The sequence below is a fragment of the Chlorocebus sabaeus genome, chromosome 1 (assembly GCF_047675955.1).
Source record: "Chlorocebus sabaeus isolate Y175 chromosome 1, mChlSab1.0.hap1, whole genome shotgun sequence".
Classification (NCBI taxonomy): domain Eukaryota; kingdom Metazoa; phylum Chordata; class Mammalia; order Primates; family Cercopithecidae; genus Chlorocebus; species Chlorocebus sabaeus.
The window spans coordinates 82,358,451-82,379,521 of NC_132904.1; the positions used below are offsets into that span (position 1 = coordinate 82,358,451).

A 21,071-nucleotide genomic window follows, 5' to 3' on the forward strand; every position below is an offset into this window, starting at 1 on the left:
TGGGCTCAAGTGATCCATCCGCCTCGGCCTCCCAAAGTGCTGGAATTATAGGTGTGAGACAACTCGCCCTACCAGATATATGTCACATATATTTAAAAAGCTACAGTTGGTCTTCTGGTAGACTACATATAAATAAAATTAGTCAGAGAAACTAGGAGAGTGCACTAATATCTGTTTAGTTATTATTTACTAGATACCAGCCACTTTATATGTATAACAGAGAAGAGTTTGCCATTTAAAAACCCAGACTGTCTCAACCTCTTAGTAAGGGTTGATTAACAAATCATTTCCCATATATGTGCAGTCTCATACAATGACCCTTTGCAAATAGGCCACAAAACAGGTGAGACAAGGAATTCTGAGAGAAGGAATTCTCCCTCTCCATAAAGGAGTCAGGGGTGTGACATCTTACCATTAGAAATTTAATAAACTCTTTTGAACTGATTATTGCCCTCACCAACAGATGTTTTCCCTAGAAGACATTACATACTGAGTATGAGGTCTCTAGTTTCCTTTGACCTCTTACTTTATGATTTTAAAGCTAAATGAAGCCTTAAGAGTTCATGATATAGATTCCTCCAATTCATGTTTCCATTATCCCAAGTAAATTCATTTAAATTATGAATAATGAGTCAGCATTACAGATACAGAGGACCGGAACTAACCAGCAAAGGCCAGGCTATAGAACTGATACAGACAGAGTTATCAATACTATTACCATTTAACAAAAGAATTTAGATGGCTTCCCCTTAGCAGTGGTAGATCAAGGCATTCCTTCACCCAGATGTGCACTTCTCCAGTTGTAGGAAGCTTTTTACCTACAATAGAAAAAGAAGAGAAAATTTTCACTGCCAGTTCTCTTTCAGCAATACTGCATCCAAAGCTGTCAGCCTAAAAATGTTCTGGCACGGAGATACTACCTAGTACTTGATGATATCATCTGAACTGATTAAATCTATATAGTCTTAACTAAGTCTTTCATAATCTGGTTTTACTGAACTCAACTCTATAAAAATAATTCATATTGACTGTAAGTACAGAGTATTACATCATTCACACATCATTCATGTGGGGTTTTGCTTCGTTCAACAAAATCAGACATCAGTAATGTGAATCATTCATTTACAGTTATATTCAAAATATCTCAATGAAATGCATATACCTTCCAAATATTAATACCAGTATCAATCGGTGCTAGTGGAAGCCATTTAAAACATATTTGAGTGTAAAGTACCCAAAACAGGTATTGGCTAAGGTAATCATTTTTAAGAGTAGTTACACTTTTTTTTTTTTTTTTTTTTTTTTTTGAGACACGGTCTCACTCTGTCACCCAGCTTGGAGTTCAGTGGTGCAATCATGGCTCACTGCAGCCTCAACCTCCTGGGCTCAAGTGATCCTCCTACCTCAGCCCTCCCGGAGTAGCTGTGACTACAAGCATGTGCCACCACACTTGGCTAATTTTTAAATTTTTGTAGAGAGAGAGTTTCGTCATGTTGCCCAGGCTTGTCTTGAACTCCTAAGCTCAAGGGATCCACCTGCCTCAGCCTCCTAAAGTGTTGGGATTACAGGGGTGAGCCACCATACCCGGTGAAAAGTGGTTACACATTTTATAGGGATATTGTATGTACATATGTAATAGTTAATATTATGGGCAGACAGTTACTAAGAACTTGGCTTAGTCTTAAATTGTTGTCTAGACTGGGTTCATATGAACAGAGGAATGCCACCAGATTTTTCTGACTGGTTTAGCTCAATCAGTTAACCAAACAGTATTTAGTGAGCATCTATCATATGCTCATCTCTATGCTATGCTAGGAACATCATTAGATATACAGAGAATACATGAAATAATCTATGTCCTTGGGAAATGTTTATAGTTATGCTGGAGAGAATAATTCAAATAAAATGATAAAAATGTAATATACAGTGAAACTCCAAGTTATTACTGCAATGTTCTAGAAGATGATACGATCAGTGAAATCTAATATAGTTAGGAAAAGCTTTATGGAGGATATGAGGCTTCGTCTAAGATTTTGGTAGGTTGAGGAGAAGAGGAAGCCATTTCAAGGAAGAAAAACTACATGGGCAAAAATTCAGACATGGTGGCACCCATCACAACACACAATACCCCTGCCCTCTACTACCAAGTGATAGAAGGTAAAAGGAAAATGGGGTTTCTATGAATGTTGACTTTAAATGATAGAATACAAATTATATGCAAAGTAATCTACCTTTTAGGAAAATCCAGAAGTTACAAGGTGGTAGTCTGACAGCAATCTGGCCTGAAAATATGCTTTGCTTGCCCTCTAATTCTTTCTTTTTGTGTGGGCGGTATAAACTACATTAGAATGCTTTTCTTTAGTTCAGTCACTATCCTCACCATCAATTATTTCTTCCATCTCACTAGCTTCACTGCCTGGTTACTGAAAGCATTTGAGTTTACAACCCCTGATTTCAGCCATAATGTTCATACAGATTATTAAAGAGACTAACTTGGCGAACTCCCTTGGGAAATGGATCAAGGAGCTGGCTGGCATTCATTTCCTGCTAGTCTCTTGCTCCTTAACTGGGCTGAAGACCTGACAAGGAGGCAACTGATAATCTTGAGGGAAAAGCTTTATTTCTTAATGAGACCCTGAGAGTGGAGGGCCAATGAGCTTTAAGTTCTCTGGAGTCCTCCTAATTCCCACCTGTGAAAAAGAACACTCAAGTTTTATTCTTATAGCACTATCAATAGGTCCAAATTCTGAACACAGGAATACACAAATTCTGAATACAGGTCATTCACATTGTGCAGATACAAACTTTTTGGAGAGTGAGGTGAAACCTAAGGACTATAAACTAAACTAAAAAAAAAAAATGAGAATTTTCTTATAGAAACAGAAAGTAGAATGATGATTACCAAAGGTGGCAGTAGGGGAAAAGGAAATTGTTGGTTAACAGATACAGAGTTTCAGATTTTCAAGATGAAAAGGTTCTGGAGATCTGTTTCCCAACAGTGTGAATATACTTAGAACTACTGAGTTGTACACTTAAAAATGGTGAAGATGGTAGATTTTATGGTTTTTGTCACAATAAAAAAAGAACTTTCTTATTTACAACTGTGAATAGACTCATTTGGTCTATATGTTACTAACTTGATAAGTTTGTTTAAGGCCTCACCTTTGAAAATGCATAATAAATACTGGGAGAAGAGAACGATAAGGAAAGGAAATAAATCTGAACAGAAAATCATTACATACCAGGGACTGGCTCTGGGACATACTGGAGAGCTAGTTTCATTTCACCTCTGTTTTCTGCTTCAAGGGCAACTGGTGCTGTCTGAAAAGTGAAGAAATGTCAGCAGGTGTGAGACAGACTTTTCATTCTGTTTGTTGGTACAGGTCCTATTAGAGAACCATATCTGTCCCACTTCTGGGACCATGTGTCACTCATGAGTGCTCTGGATTAAAATTTATCTCTGCATCAGAACTCGACTGTTGCCTTAATACCTGGGAAAGCTAGGCTGTGTATCTTGAAAAATCTTGCAGGATACCCAGAAAATATTTCAAGGCCTTTAGTCTCAAAAATGGTGAAGAAACCAGAATGGTTTTCTTGGAGATGGGAGAGGTTTCTTAGAATGCTTAATCAAAACACAAATATTTTGTTAGCTATTCAGCCAGCATATATGACAATTTATTTGTATTCCCTTTATTTGAAGGAGTATGAGACAGTGTGTGAAAGTAAGGGGGAAAAGGCTATATCTTACATTTTCAAAGCTGCACTAATCTGATTATTTTAGGCCAAATGCAAGGAAGTCTGTAAGTATAACAAAGACTGAACAAGAATTTTTTGTTTGTTTGTTTGTTTGTTTGTTTGTTTGTTTGTTTTTGAGATGGAGTCTCGCTCTGTCGCCCAGGCTGGAGTGCAGTGGCCGGATCTCGGCTCACTGCAAGCTCCGCCTCCCGGGTTTACACCATTCTCCTGCCTCAGCCTCCCGAGTAGCTGGGACTACAGGTGCCTGCCACCTCGCTTGGCTAGTTTTTTTGTATTTTTTAGTAGAGACGGGGTTTCATCGTGTTAGCCAGGATGGTATCGATCTCCTGACCTCGTGATCCGCCTGTGTCGGCCTCCCAAAGTGAACAATAATTTTTAAAATTTCTATCTGTTATTTTCAAGTACACCTTGAGTATTCCCTATCTGAAATGCTTGGGACCAAAAATGTTTCAGATTTTGGATTTGTTTTTTGAATTCTGTAATATTTGCATATACATAATGAGATATCTTAGGGATGGGACCCAAGTCTAAACACAAAATTCATTTATGTTTCATATACATCTCCCACACATAGCTTGAAGGTAATTTTATATAATATTTTAAATAACTTTATGCAACCTATCACATGAGGTCAGGTGTGGAATTTTCCACTTGTGGCATCATATTGGCACTCAAAAAGTTTCAGATTTTGGAGCATTATGGATTTGAAATTTTTGGATTAGGGATGCTAAACCTGTAAGTAAGATAGTTTTACTTTCAAATTCGGGCTCTTTAGAGCTTTATTTTCAAAACATGGGTATGTATCAGAAACATAATGGTAGCCAGTTAAAAATGAGATGCTTTTGGTATCTTCTGAGGAGTTCAGGTCTTGGTTAGGACTAGAAATAAGTGCTTCATGTGATTTTGATATAACATTTGAGAATCATTTCTTTAGTGGAACTAAAACAGTTCCACTGTTGTGTAGACACTAAGTAATGGTTTGTATTAGTTATTTATATTTATCACTTCCTACTATGATGGACTAGCTTGGATCACATCAACCCCTAAACTAAGAACAATTTAAAAGGCGGGATTTTAAATATCAAATTGAAAGTGCTAAATAAGTATTAATACAGATGGGACTCAAATGAACAAGATCTTAGAGTGTGACATTCTTCTAGGCTTTTCACTTTGAGGCATTTAAGTAGTGCCAAACTGAGCACATAAAAAGCCTAACAGAAAGAGACTGAAAAGGTGAGCAGGACTTTTAGCAGTTTCATGAGGCTGGAGAGACAAAACTTGGAGTCCATGGCCTGCCAAGAAGGAATGGCATTGGAAGAGCACTCTAAACCAGTGGTTTTCAAAGTATGGTTTCTAGGCCAGCAGCATTGATCGGGAACCTGTTAAAAAATGTATATTCTTGGGTCCATAAATCTTGGGAATAGGGCTCAGAATCTGTGGGTGGTTTTTTTGTTTGTTTGTTTTTTGTTTTTGAGACAGGGTCTTGCTCTGTTGCCTAGGCTAGAGTGCAATGGTGTGATCTCAGTTCACTGCAACCACCACCTCCCGGGTTCAAGTGATCCTCCCATTTCAGCCTCTTGAGTAGCTGGGACTACAGGTGCATAACACCAATCCCAGTTAATTTCTTTGCAAAGGCAGGGTTTTGCCATGTTGCCTAAGCTGGTCTCCATCCAACTCCTGGACTCAAGCAATCCACACCTCAAACTCCCAAAGTGCTGGGATTACAGGTGAGAGCCACCACATCCAGCCCCAGAATCTGTAATTTAATAAGTCCTTCAGGTGAATCAGATGCATGCTGATTTTGAGAACTACTTCCCATGGCTTTCAGTTGTAACCTTTGAAGGGCCTTAACCTAGGAATATGAGCAAACAAAAACTAGACCAGATCACTTGAAAACCGGGCTTGTGCTTCAAAGTCAGTTCATTCCCAGATTAAATGAAGGTGGTCTATGCCTGCTTTGTCAGAAGCAAAAGTAAATCTTCCCAAATTATTCCTAGAACGTTCTCATATGCAACACCCCACATATGATTAAAAAATGAACAGGCATATCAAGACAAAGAACTAAGCGTCCAAACTAAGATTTTAAAAAACAGATAAGCAGAACTCACAAATTTTTAAGATATTGAAATTTTCAAGTACATACATTAAATAACTTTGCATGCTATATTTATAAAGACAACGTTAAGATAGAGAATTTTAGGAGAGAAACGGAATCAAAACAGAGTTAAAAGAAAATATACTTTTGAAAATATAAGTTTTATATTATAGATTGGCTGAAATCGTAGATGGTTTTAACAACAGAATAGACAGCAGATAAAATTGTTGAATTGTAAGACAGGTTATCAAAAAATGGACTGAAATATAAGAAAAAAAGAATATACAGCATAAGAGACATATTGGACAGAATAAAAAGGTATAACATACTTGTAATTGGAGTTTCCAGAAGGAGAGGAGAAAATAGTGGGGCAATAGTAATATTTGAAGAAACAATTGCTGGTAAATTTTCAAAGTGATGAAAGATACCAAAACATAGATAGATTCAAGCAGCTCAGTGAACCCCAAACCTCGGGATAAATTAAACTACACCTAGGCTCATTATAATACAACTGCTAAAAATCAAAGACAAAGAAAAGTATCCTAAAATCTGGAAAAGAACACATAACCTTCAAAGGAGCAAAAATAAGACTAATAGCTGACTTCACAACAGAAATGACCAAATACTATAAAGTGACATCTTCAAAACATGGAAAGAAATAATTGTCAACCTAGCAACAGAGCAAAAATATCCCTCAAAGATTGAAAAAGATGTTATGATACCAAGAAAATCTGAAAGAATCTGTTGCCAGGAGATACTCACTAACAGTAAAACTAAAGGAGAGTCTTGAAGAGAAGAAACAACTCCACGGAGAAATCCAGGAAAGGAGAAAGAGCCATGGAAAGCCAAATATGTGGTCAAATCTAAATTAATAGACTGTATAAAACAATAATAGTAATGTCTTATGGGACTTAAAAATACATACAATTAAAACATGACCAAAAATAGCACAAAGGATGGGAGAATGGGTAAATGGAGTTAAAATGTTCTTGGTTCCTTTCATTGTTCTGAAAATGGCAAAAGTTCTCATTTATATTACAGTTTTAATTCAAGGATGCATATTGTAATCTCTATAGGAACTAATAAAGAAAAATGAAAATAAACTATAACTGACACATTAAGACAGAGAAAAGAATGGAATAATAATCCCAAAGGAGGCAATTATGAAAATAAGAAAATAGGACAAATAGTAAAATACTAGGTTTGGACCCAAATATGTCAATAATTACATTAAGTGCAAATGGACTGGATAATCCAATTAAGAGACAAATATTTTAAGACTGGAAAAACATCAAAACTATTGCTTATAAAAATATATCTGAACTACAAGAATTTTAAAAGGCTGAAAATCAAAAGACAGAAACAAACTTCTCATCAAAAGGAAGCTAATAGAACTATACAAATATAGGCAAATTAGATTTTAAGGCAGTAAGTATTACTAGAGATAAAAAGGGAATTTCAAGATGATAAAATAGTTCATTTATCAAGAAAATATAACAATTTTAGTTTTATGTATATATAATAAGACAATCTCAAATACAGTGAATCAAAAATAATAAATCTAAAAGGAGAAAAAGACAAATCCACAATTGTAACTCTATGAGTAATTCACAGTACACACAGACATAAAATCCATGAGGATGTAAAAGATTTCAGGAACCAGTTTTGACTTAATTGATATAGAACATTACATCCTTTAACCATCGAATACACTTTGGTTTCAAATGACACATGGAACATTTATCAAAATTCAGCCAGATATTAGGCTAAAAGTCAGTATCAAATTTCAAAGGATTGAATTATTTAAAAGACCTTCCTGTAGTCTCTGAAACATTTGTGTTAAATGATTTAAACATTCTCCCAATAACCTTTTTACCTTTCTTTTTTTTTCCTCTAGTTTAAAATTATCCCAAACTACAGATCTGTGCTCTGAATTAAATGCATTAAGCTTTATCCTATACACCAGGCCCCACATCAACCAACCAAATAAACAAACAAAGAACTCCAGACTCACCTTCCGCTTCAGAGGGTACCATCTCAATTGTTTATTCTGTTTGTTATCCCAGTCCCATGTTTCCAAATCAAGTTCCACCTCCCCTAGGAAACTATTGCGCTTAAATGTATCCCGATGCCAAACGGACAGGTTCAGCTTCTGTGTCTTTAAGATTTGTTTTTCAATTTTATACTGAAGTTCAAAGAAGAAAATTAAATGATGAATAACATTACTTGATGCCAAGGTTATGACATACAGATGAAGAGAAAATTCATCTGTAGGTATCAAATTTTCTTATCTGTTAGGTTTCAAGTCCCAAAAATATTGCAAAGTCATCTTATTCTAAGTGTCTTGTTTCAAAGAGGTAAAAATCCATCTTTCATAAAAGCTGATTTGCTTCCCCACTCTCGAAAAGCAAGCCAAGACTCAAATATCATAGTTGGTAATAGTTCTCTAACAATAAAAGCCAATTTTCAATTTTTGCTGAATAATTTTAGACTAGATGTAATACAAAATTCAGTCTAAAACACAAATCAAGTTTAACACAATTCTCTGTTTGCTACTGAAGAACAAGTTATTTTTTAAATAGTCTTTTTAGAGCAATTTTTGGTTTACAGCAAAACTGAGAACAGTATTCCATGTATGCTGCTACATACACACACCTCCCCCACTATCAATGTCCCACACAGACGAAGTATTTAAAAAAAATAAATAAACTTGTCTTTTCCGGCTTCATATGGCCAAGTAGAAAAGATCTGGCATCCTAACAGTTTTTTATCTAAAATGTAGTCAATCTTTAATTATACATAATCATGGAAAGGACAATAGTACTTCTAATCTAAAAATAATTTCCATTTGGCTTCATGATGTACTACTTGAATGTCCATTGTGGTTGTAGCAGGTCTGTCTTTCTCTGAGCTTAACATTTAAATTATCTGGCTTTTCCTGAGTATAGGGTTGAGGTAGTTGACCCAGAAATAGCTAGGGTACTAGGGTATATCATAGTCAAACTGTAATTAAAAACTTGCTACAAAAATTCCACAGGTGGTTAATTCAGACCATGGATGACTGAGTGTTGATTTAACTGCTTATTTTTCCAGAGGATGATCAAATACTTGGACAGAGTTTTCAGAAAGAGGGAATGAATAACACCTATTTTTAGCTTTAAATGATCTGTTAGTCATGACTAAGGCAGGATGATGTAGTTTTGGGGGAGAAAAAGAATATGAGCCAAGTATACTTTCTATTCATCTGTCCATTTATCTTTCCAGTAAACATTTTTTGAATACCTATCCCAGATTAAGGATCAACATTTATTAAATGCTTAATGTGTGCTGATCTTTCACACAAATTAACTAATTTACTGTTCTCAACTGCTAAGGTAGGTAGGTAAGTACTATTATTATCTTCCTTTTGCAAATCTGAAAACTAGCATTATCCCCACTTGGCAGATCTGAGGTGCCCAAAGACACAGAGTTTACAAAAAAACACTGAGTTGGTCCCTACCCTCACGGAACTTACAATTTAGTGGCAAGGAAGACAATTAAACCACTAGTTAAACTGCTGTTAACATATCCTGCTATAAAGCAAGATTATCGAGGCAGCAGACAGCAGAAGAACTTAGGGGTTAAGTACAGCTCCTCATAAGAGGAGGTATTTAAGACAGTGGAGGAGGTAATGTGTGGAAGAATATTCCAGCATTCCAAGTAATGTGTGGAAGAATATTCCAGCCTGAAAGAACAGAAATTCACAGAATTGTGAGAAAATGTACTTCCTTAAAATAATAGAAAAGAATTCAGGGTGACTGGAACAAAGACTATGAGAGAGGAAAGTTGAGGCTGGAGTTCAGGTTGTGAACAGACTGGTGTGCATGTTAAGAAAGATTGCTTTGACCCTAAGGGTTATAGAAAGCAGAAAAATAGTATAATCAGAATTGTGCTTTTAGAAGATCATTCTGGTTGCAATGCTCAACTTTATCAGCTGTGGTGTTTTTTTTTTTGTTTTGTTGTTTTGCTTTTTTTGAGACAGTTTCACTCTAGTTTTCACTCTAGTCACCCATGCTGGAGTGCAGTGCCATGATCTCAGCTCACTGCAACCTCCGCCTCCCCAGTTCAAGCCATTCTACCTCAGCTTCCCGAGTAGCTGGGATTATAGGTGCCTGCCACCATGCCGGCTCATTTTTGTATTTTCAGTAGAGACAGGGTTTCACCATTTTGGTCAGACTGATCTTGAACTCCTGACCTGACCCCAAAGTTGCTGGGATTACAGGCGTGAACCAACATGCCCAGCCAAGCTGTGTGATTTTAAATAAGTTACTTCATTTCTCCAAGTTTCATTTGCCTCATCTGTGAGATGCAGATACCAATACCAGCCAGCCAGTGTATGTGTGGGCAGTGAATGAAATAATGTATACAACATTCATGGTGTTTTGTCTCAAACAAAACAGTCTCAGAACATTTGTATTCCTTTCCTTCTCCTCTCTTGGTGACTGACTTTATCCTGTAGAGCTACTACCCAAGAAGATATGGTAAACAGGTCACCATCTGGGATTTTCCTATAGACAGAGTTCATAGATACCCGCAGTATTTCGTTATACACAGGATTCAAGGTTTTCTTCACTACGAGTGTTTTCTTCTTGCCCATTTTGCCTTTGTCTGGTAACAAATAGGCCTTTACATATCTAAAAAGGAGAATTGAACAGACAAGAAAGTCAAAGAAAATAAAAGTGATGTTTCCACATCTAGTTTTTTAAATACATTGAAAACTGACCACAGAAATAATTATTTCATGACACTAAGAAAAGCAATGAATAACAAATTTTCCCACCAATACCTTTATACTTAAATGTGTAAAGGGTTTTAATGGAATTGATCATTTAACATTGTTCCGAAGATTTTTAACGGGGATTTCCAGAATTCCTTTTTTCCTTTGGCCTTAACTAATATGCAGGGGTGGAAAGGAGCAGAAAACACACTTCTAGGCCGGGCACAGTGGCTCACACCTGTAATCCCAGCACTTTGGGAGGCTGAGGTGAGCGGATCACCTGAGGTCGGGAGTTCAAGATCAGCCTGACCAACATGGAGAAACCCCATGAGCCACGCTGGTCTCAAAAAAAAATCAAAACACAAAAAAACAACACCACACACACACACACACACACACACACACACACACAGCTACAAAATTAGGTGGGTGTGGTGGCGCATGCCTGTAGTCCCAGGTACTCAGGAGGCTGAGGCAGGAGAATCGCTTGAACCCGGGAAGCGAAGGTTGTGGTGAGCTGAGATCGTGCCAACCTTGGCACCAAGAGTGAAACTCCGTCTCAAAAAAAAAAAAAAAAAAAAAAAAAAAGAAGAAAACACACTTCCAACATAGAGCTTACATCTGTTAGTTTGGTTCCCTCTGAGAAAACGCTTTGGTGCTGTATTTTTAAGTTTTTGTTACTGTCTTTTGAAATAAATTCATCTTAGTAAATACCTAGTCAAGTTATCTTCAATATTAAAAAAATAAAGGATGTTGAACTTAGTTATTTTTATAATAAGAATAAGAAAAAAGAATTGGGCTTGTCTCAGCAAAGTAAGAATCAGACTTCTGCATAGGGATAAGTGGGGAATACCATTCAGCGTTTGCAAAAAACAAAAAACAAAAAACTGAAGTGCAATCAAACCTGTGATTTAAAAAAATAATTTTAGCAATTTCCCCTAAAGTTCTGTAAGATACAATTTAAATATGAAAATTCTCTCATTCTAGAGTCTTAACTATTTTCATACTACTGAACATTATGAAGTGTGTCCCATGTGTCCCTAATTTTGTAAAACATTTGAGAGTGTGACGGAAAGAGACGGGTTCAGGTCCTCATTCCTCATTTTGCTTCTATCTGAATTCACATATATGGGTTACTTGTCTTCTCTGGTGCTTGCGTTCTTATCTGTAAAATGAAGGAACTGAACAAGATGACCCCAAAGGTCCTTTCCAAGTTGAAACATTTTGTGCGTCTCTGTGATTTTTATAATTTAATGCTTGACATATGTTTTATAGAATAAAACAGCATTTTCCGCCAACTTTTCAAACATTCCTTTTAACACATACCCTCCCTCCTCTTTGATTATTTCCTTCCAATTCCTATAAAGATTGACAGTTTGAGAACTAAGAGAAGGTCGGTGACTCTAAAATGTACTTACGGGTCTGAACGCTGTTTTTTTACATCCGCTGCTGCTAAGTCCTTACACTGGGCCACAAAAACATGCAGCTCCTTCAGTGACTCCACATATTCAATTGCAAACTGAATATTTCCTTTAACTTCCAGATTTCCAAAGTCTCCACTATAAACACTCATCACACTGCCACTCACCTGAAAGCATCAGAAATGCATAGTGTTTGTCTCTATCTTGTTCTTAAACCTAGCACAAGGACCATGGATATAATCCTTACTGGCATTATTTCTTTAGCTTGCTTATAAAAACAGTTAATTCAATATAGCATAAAGACATATCTATAAAGACAACCTGACATGATATACATGACTAGAGTTTTTTGTTTCATTTTGTTTTTGAGATAGAGTCTTGCTCTGTTGCCCCGGCTGGAGTGCAGTGGCTTCATCTCGGCTCACTGCAACCTCTGCCTCCCAGGTTCAGGCGATTCTCCTGACTCAGCCTCCCAAGCAGCTGGGATTACAGGCATGTGCCACCATGCCCGGCTAATTTTTATATATTTTTTAGTAGAGACAGGGTTTCACTATGTTGGCCAGGCTGGTCCCAAACTCCTGACCTCAGGTAATTCGCCTGCCTCGGCCTCCCAAAGTGCTGGGATTACAGACGTGAGCCACTGCGCTCAGCCGTATCTCCAATTTTCTAGATGACTGAATAAATCAATTTTAGGTTATAAATTTATGAGGACAGTTGTAAAAAAAAAAAAAAGGTATCCTTCAAAATGACCTTTTTGAAAGGTATTACTAAATTTTATATATTTTTAGTAGAGATAGGGTTTCACCAGGTTAGCCAGGCTGGTCTCGAACTCCTGAGCTCAAGTAATCTGCCCACCTTGGCCTCCCAAAGTGTTGGAATTACAGGCGTGAGCCACAGCGCCCAGCCGACTAATGTTTTTAAAAAATTTTCCCCGTAAGACATAGATGAAAAGTGAAATGCAATGTTATATAGATGCTGGCTCATTTCAAAGCAGGGTGATTTTATGCTAGGTGGCATTCAAAGGCATCCATTTTCAGGCATGCTTAATATTTAAAATCCAAAAGAAAGAAGATGTGAGAAAACCCAGACACTCTAATCACAGTGACACACTGCTGTATCAAATTTCTTTTACCATGTTACCCATCCACTGAATCTAGGAAAATGCTTACTGAGCCATGCGCTTTTAGAGGTCAGAAAGGGTAGAAAATGGATGATTGATGAAGGGAGTTTAAAACCTTCCCAAAGGCAGATGTTAGATTTTTATCAGCAGAAACTCAATTTAAATAGGTTTTTGAAAAAGGTTTCAGTAACACAAGGCTAGCAAGAATTTAAGCACAACTTTATCATTTGTTTAGCATACTTGGTAAAATATATGTATGTGTATGCATATCTGATACTCAGATAAGTGTATGTGGATATATTTACATATATTTTTACATACATACTACATGCACACACAACTTCACCTTATGCAAGAAGTTCTATGTAAAGTCAAATTAGTCAGATTCCCTTAAATCAAATCTGAGTAACTACACTTAAGGATCTTTCCTTTTAAAATACTGCTCAGATGCCTTCTAAGAGGCAAAGAATTACCTCTCATATTCTTTCATGTCAACCGGCATATTGATTCATCAGGATTACTAAAAGAGAGGTACAATTCTATGAAGCATATCTGATACAAGCAGATTTTACCATAGTTACCCCATTTGTTGCACAGAAAAATTTAGTGGTTCATCTTCTTGGCAATTTAAGTTTATTTGTGAAGTACTTATATCAACAACAACAAAAAACCCCCCAAACATGTATTTATGATGAATATGAACCACTTTAGTCTAAAAAAAAAAAAAATAGATGTAGCTAGCCAGAAGCTAAGTATGGATTAGAGAAACTGCTTGTGCCCTGAGAAATACAGGAGGAGGCTGTTTTACAATGAGCATGAGCATGTCAGAGCAAAGTTCAGAGATGCGGAGAGATATTAACATGGAGCCTTTGTTTACATACAGAAGACAAGGACGTCATGCCAGAGGAGCTGCTAAGATTGGTTAAAGAGCTCGGGCTCTTCTTGTGTCTGCTGAGCTGGTAACTGCTTTCTGATGCTGTATCTGTTTCTCTGTCATCACTCTACAAAACAGCATATAATATGCACAATATTTAAATTTAGAATGAGTCAAGATCAGAATCTCTGTTTAGGCAAAGATGGTATTTTGGTATCCCACTGACATTTCTGCAAGGTCAAAGGATGCTAGTGCTAATTGCCAGGGTATGGGATTCAGGATGGAGTGGGTGGTCTGCCTGACCTCACCTAAGGAGGAAGGCAGTGCTTAGCTACCAAAACAACAAAGTATTTTTTTCACCTACAAAGTAGTCACTCCCAAAGTGCTACAGAAGACAGCACTATTGCGTGCTTTCTTGCCACTCTTTTAATATTATATATTTATTTGCCTGGGGAACTCTATTGGTATATATGAGAAATTAACTTTACCCAGATAATAAAAAGATTTACTGTTAAAAACAAAACATATTTAATTCCTCTTGTTATTAGCATAGCCCGTAACTTCTCTAAAAATCAAATCTTTTACTTGAGACACTATTAAACTAGGAAAAAAGAAATGCTAGTCTGATCTGTTTCAACTCAAGGCCATATATATTTTTTTTTAATTTTTAAAATTTTTCAACTTCCCCTTACATATTCCTATGTGTTATTGTGCTTATCTTTTTGTTGCTAGAGGGAAGTATATTAAATTATACATTCTACCCACATTAGATTTTAACACATTTTAAAAAAGGAAGATACAGGTACTTATTTTAAATATGTCCCAGGAAGTATTTACCTGGGAAAAGAAAGAAAAGTTACAGTAACAAATTTTGTTATATTTGAATCTAAAGTTTATTAAATAGTAGCTTTAAAAATTTATGATTCAGAGTGAGCTCCTTTTAGGGTTAGAGAGCTTATGGAACAGTTCAGTGGTACCAGGGGTTAAGGGACACCTTTATGGAGTGGTTAGTTCATGCCAGCATATTCCAGGACCATGCAATTATGCATCAATATAATGGATGCCAATTCTAATGCAGATTAATAAAGGAGTTAAAGAAAACCAAAATTAATGCTTTACATGGATAAGAATCCTTTCTCAAGGATTAAAACAATTCATATCTTTTAAATGTCTCTGTTGTCACACTCTCTCCCCACATGCTGAGAGTCATTTCCCTCTATTTTAGCGCCTACTACATTCTACCTAGTATATCAGATCATTAGTGAATTATTGGAAGAACAGGACTCTGCCTTGTTGATCTGGAAAGGTGTTTTACACGTAACTGGCACTCAAAAAATGTGACTGATGGTAAGTCTCAAAGGGAACAGATGAGCAAGGCCTGATTGCATTTCCACTTTCCTTAATACCCAATTCAACTCATACCCCACGTAAAATGACACAGCTTAATTCTGGCATCTCTGATACACAAACCTGAATGATTTGAACTCTCTTCTGTGTGGAGCTATGAGACAACAGGTTAAAACTGAAGGAAGAACAAAAACCAGGAACTTATATAACCAGGAACTTATATAATTTGCCTCATACACACACATACACACACACACACACACACACTTTTTTTTTTTTTTAACTAGAGTCTTACTCTATCACCTAGGCTGGAGTGCAGTGGCACGATCTCGGCTCACTACAACCTCTGCCTCCCGGGTTCAAGCAATTCCCCTGCCTTACTCTCTCGAGTAGCTGGGATTATAGACATGAGCTGTGACACTCAGCTAATATTTTGTATTTTTAGTATAGACACGGTTTGGCTATGTTGGCCAGGCTGGTCTCAAACTCCTGGGCCTCAAGTGATCTGCCCGTCTCAGTCTCCCAAAGTGCCAGGATTACAGGCATGAGCCACCATGCCTGGCCTCATATTATTACATGTTTGAACTGCATGGCATGCCTACTGCTGGCTTCTAGCTAATGAATTACTTCCAAAGAATGAGTGATTCTTTCCAAAGGAAACTGTAACATGTGCTCTTAACCACAGGCAAGAGCTGAATATTGGCAGATATAGTTCATCAAAGGCCCGAGAATGGACAAAAGGATGCCCAGGCCAGTGACAGAATATAATTTATGTGTTGCCCAGAGCTTTCCTCAACATTCCATCTACTAAGAGAATGCTTGATAAGGAAGCCTTTTATTTCACCGTTAGAAATCAGACCAAAACTACGAACAGTAGCAGCTAACATTTGACAGGTACTCGTTATATGCCAGGCACTGTGCTATGTGTTTTCCCTGCATTATCCTACTGATACCCCACAACCTCATGTGGTAGGTACAAGAAAACCAGACTCAGGGAAAGTACTGAATGTGTCCATGATCACACAGAAAATTAGTATCATAACTAGGACTGGGGATATCTGGCTCCAAAGCTCAGGCTCCTAACTACCTGACTGCAAGAACATGGAATCTTTAAGTCAAAGGACCTGAGTTAAAGTCCTAGATCTACTCTTCAGTAGCAATTGGATTTGGGGAAAGTTATTTAACCTCTCTGGGGCTCTTTCTTCATTTGTAAAATGAAGAAAATAGTCCTTACCACATATAGTTAGTAAGAGTTAGATGAATAGGTACCTGGCACATACTAGGTACTCAATGAATAGTAAATTATAGTCATGCGCTTTCTTAAGACCATTTAGTATATAGTATAGTCGTTAACAGCACGCAAGTTGGATCTGTGGTCCAGGCCTGGTTGAACCCCCTTCTAGCTGAGTGAGGTTAATCTCCCTTAGTCTCAGTTTCCTCACCTGTAATGTGTGGGGATAATGATGGTGCCTACCTCTTAGGGTTGTTGAAGGATTAAATGATACATGTAAAGTGCTTGGCACTCAATAAATACTCCTTAAAGCTTGCTGTGTCATTGTTACTTTATTAACAAACACTTTCAAGCCAGTCATACTGCCTAAATTAAGTTTTCACAAATCAAGTCTACTCCAAACTACAGAGGAATAATCAGTTCATATACCTTCCTGGATTTCTTATTTTGTACTTGCTTTGAAACAAAATGACATTCCCAAATCTATGCAATTTGACTTCACTAACCAAAAGGAGTTACTGTTTGAGTCAAATGAGATGTGCCTTTCCCTGTTCCAGGATCAACAACCCTACTTCTATTGACTTGAAAGGCAAGGGTCAGTCCTTCTGACCTCTTTGGTCTCTGCCACAGTGGAATACAAACACATCAACGTTGGCATAGCAATTCCAACCCTCTGTCTCCATTTTTCTGACGGTACAAAAGACAAACTTGCCTCATCTTGGAGAAATGCTGGAACAGACTTGCTCATCCTTTTGAGTTTGTCAGGGTGAGAAAATGGATTATCAGGTGGTGTAGGCACTGTGGAAACTAAACAGCAGCATTTCCATTTCAAAATTATTCTTACAATTGTCAGAAAACATTACACATTAATTGAAAACATACTTTTATTTAAGCTATGAACAAACATGTTTTTGTAAAAAAGTTAAAGGCACAGTAGTTCGCATGCACAGGATCATGAGATAAGCAACATGCAGTTTTTATAAATTATACATAGAGAAAACTAGCAAGGAGTTGAACCAAATACAAAACAAAGTTAATTTTAAAAACACTAGTTTTTATTGAACTGGAGCTGAACTTGAATTAAAATATACTGTCAGTGTGAATTGGTTTCACTTATTTTTTCACATCAGAGCTTCAGACCACAAGGTCTGTATTTGATTGGTTCATCTCCTTGACAGATATTACTAACACACTGCAGGCTGAAAAACTATTTCATCTGGACATCTTCAATCAAGATTTTTGTACACAACTCAATAATAAAAGTGTTCTGGTTGTTGAGTGTCTTAGAGTAGGTGTGTTTAGTGAGCATGAGGATTACTTTTCTGATAGTGTTTTTCACTCAGAATTAGAAAATAAACATTATTTTTTGAAAATATAACTTATTTAGATACCTCATTGATTCAGAATTTTCAATATCCCAAGGCCAAGTTAGAATGGTTAAAGTTAGGGTACTCTAAGAATTTAATAAGAAAATGTAGCATATGTCTTCTTTCTGATATAGAAAGTATATGTGTAGAAGGTACAAGAAGAGGATACATTATAATCCTGATTTGCATATAACTAGTTAGAAAACTATTTTCTTCTTTGTCTAAGAATCACAACATCTAAGCTTTTCTTATGATGAATCATAGTTCTTATAATGATTAAGTTAATATTTTCCAAGGCACTTAGTGCCTAGCATAGAGTAAGCTCTATATAAGTATTTTCTAATCAAATAAATATCATATGATAAAGAATCTTAAATTATATTTTGAATGAAACAAATACATTGACTTCATCATTAAAAGAGATATTAAGAAAATAGATAAAAATCAAATTATATTTCTATACATAACACGAAAGACTCAAATTCATCCTTAAACATCAGTTAAATTCATCTTTAAAGAAATCTAATGAAGGAAAAACTAAAAATTTAGCTACACGTACTAAAGATATCCTTGCTCACATAACAATTTTCACCTATCCTTAGGCTCCCATAGATAAATGCACATCAAAATGTATTTATGGTGTCTCACTAAAATGACACCTACTTTAATCACTTCCCATTAAACAATAGTGTGTGTGTATTAGGGAGAGTTATACTGGTAGCAGTGTAAGATTAGGTCCCACAATATGGTCCAATGAGAATGCAAAAAATGTTTTGTTATAACATTGCACCCTACTATTTTCAAAGTATATTGCTGGATGATGCTATGAAGGTCAAATTCAATTATATCCACTACTCAAATGTAATCAATTTTAGATTCATGGGCTTTCGGCATTTGTGTTTGGATCATGTATTTGATTTTTGTGGTAAGAATATACTCTTTACCAGTGAAAAGGCACTAACAGTCATTTTGGAAAATATCACTAAAAAGGGACAAATTAATTTACCCAGAATTCAGCACAGGATTAGTCTATTTGCCTTGACCAATAAACTAAGCCAATTAGGAGATCATGAATAAAGATACAGATATTTAGGCATATATGTCTATGTATGTTTTGCTTTTACTCCTCAGACTAAATTTTGAACAAAACATAGCAAGATAAAATAAGATGCTCAAACTTAAGTATGTCCTAGTTCAAAAGTAACTGGAAAAGCCCCTTTACCTAACACCCCTTAAGGGCAGAAGGCTTGTTTCCTCTGCAGCGGTCAGACAGAGAGCACATACTCACAAGAGCTGAAGCCTGGACTGTCTTCTTTCCTAGGCAGTTCTTAAGAATTTGTCAAGTCATGTGCCAAAGCTCAGCACCTTCACTGCTGGCAGGAGGACCTCATGAGCAAAGTTTCAGGTTTCCCACTACATGTCACTGACTTTTAGCCATCAGCACATTGGTTTTCTATCTAATGGCTCCTCCATTTAGCTGCTTTCCTTATTAAGCCCTATTAGCATATCCAAAGACTGTTGGGAAATTATTATTTAAAATATTGTAGCCCTGAAGGTAGACATGTGTATCATTATCTTCATACCCCCAGTGCCTAGGGTTTATGAAACAGAGTGAAACTGAGAAGCTAACAAGTCATACACACACACACACACACACACACACACACACTGCTGCATGCTTTACTAGGTCGTGTGAGCACTTTTTAAATGTGTTATTTGTCCTTAAGATAGTAGTCACAGCTAAGTAGAGTAATCTTAAGATTGAACATAAAAGAGCAAACAAACATTATATTTGCTTGATGGTAGACATTAATTAGTAGACAGGCATTAGTCACCACAGGTATACATTTACTTCTTAGATTCACGTGTTCACTTGGTTTATACTTAGAACATTTACCATTCAAGTCAGTTTTGCACCTCAGAGTTTAAACCCTGGGCATAATAAGATTGGCTTTTATGGATATGGAGAGAAGCACATACTCTAACTTCCTTTAATAGGTCCAAATAAGTTATAAATTACTTCCATCTACAGTTTTGTATAGAGGCCACAAGAGATCCAACACTCAAAATCATACTGCAACATAAAAACCAAATGAAATCAGAAGGTGCCAACTTGCTTTTAAGCAGAGATTCAAACAGCATAGAGACTGACAAAAGCACAATAATATCAGCAATAACATATATGCATATATATTTATATACAACTCTCCCTCAGTGGAACCACAAATCATTCTTTCCACATAGACAATAGTAAAATGTTTTTAATAAAACCCTTATCATAATGAAATAGTTTTGTAAGCTGCAGGAGTTTAGTGCCAATAATAAATGCTGTGTTGTTAATGGGGTTAGTTATTTCACTATATTTAATACTATGTAAAGTGGAATGTTTAGTCATTTGTGAGAAAGATCCTGCTACTCACTTCTTGGTATGCATTCATTTGTATCTGGCTCCTGATCTGCTTTCTCATCTACTCAGGAGGGCAACATTGAGAATAAATACCATTTTAACAGAAAGATTAGAGAGACATGAAAGTAAAGCTCAAATGTCAGTTTCACAACTGAGACAGCAGAATACATCTGAAAGGTTTTCATCTTGATTTCATTCATTCCTCAGTGTGACTCTTCATTAGCCTCTTTAAGATCTCCTGTTCAACTAAAAATTTGGGATCCAACATAGGAGATATGGAGCATCCTTCCTGTAATTCACTAGACCACAGCAAGGAAAATGGGAAGGAGCACTGAACTAGGAGTAATGAAGCTGAGATTCTATTTCCTGCCCTCCCAATGGCTGACTAGCTATAGGATCTTAGAAAAGTCACTTAATTTCTCTGAGTTTTTCTTATCAGCAAAATGAAGATAAAAATCCCTGCCCCATCAACTTCAGTGAGGTTCTTGTAAATATAAAATGAGAAAGACAAAACTATTACATAAAAGTAAAGAATGACCTTTAAGGAGCTCTGTTGCGCATTTATATGGGAAAGTTCAGTGAGTACACATTTTTATGATTATAGTGAGGGCAGTTTAACAACAAACAAATAAAATCCAGCATGCAAATACAAATTATACATTTGCATAAATTCTTCACTATAAAAATCAGACTCATT

General features: G+C 36.4%; 1 protein-coding gene across 21 annotated transcripts in view; it reads right to left on the bottom strand.

Annotated features, from left to right (window-relative positions):
- SYTL2 (synaptotagmin like 2) overlaps window positions 1-21,071 on the bottom strand; it is a 125,025-nt gene that overhangs the window by 2,618 nt on the left and 101,336 nt on the right. For 9 of the 21 annotated variants that reach the window (XM_038005390.2, XM_073020052.1, XM_038005389.2 and 6 more), the window contains 8 exons: window positions 20,388-20,435; window positions 17,313-17,407; window positions 14,030-14,149; window positions 12,026-12,195; window positions 10,422-10,524; window positions 7,866-8,036; window positions 3,243-3,321; window positions 719-818 (listed from right to left, as the gene is read on the bottom strand). In XM_038005390.2, the coding sequence (XP_037861318.2) occupies window positions 719-818; window positions 3,243-3,321; window positions 7,866-8,036; window positions 10,422-10,524; window positions 12,026-12,195; window positions 14,030-14,149; window positions 17,313-17,407; window positions 20,388-20,435 (886 nt within the window). Of the gene's footprint in view, window positions 1-718; window positions 819-3,242; window positions 3,322-7,865; window positions 8,037-10,421; window positions 10,525-12,025; window positions 12,196-14,029; window positions 14,150-17,312; window positions 17,408-20,387; window positions 20,436-21,071 lie in introns of those variants that run through there. The other 12 variants (XM_038005391.2, XM_008020415.3, XM_008020401.3 and 9 more) reach the window with 4 other exon arrangements.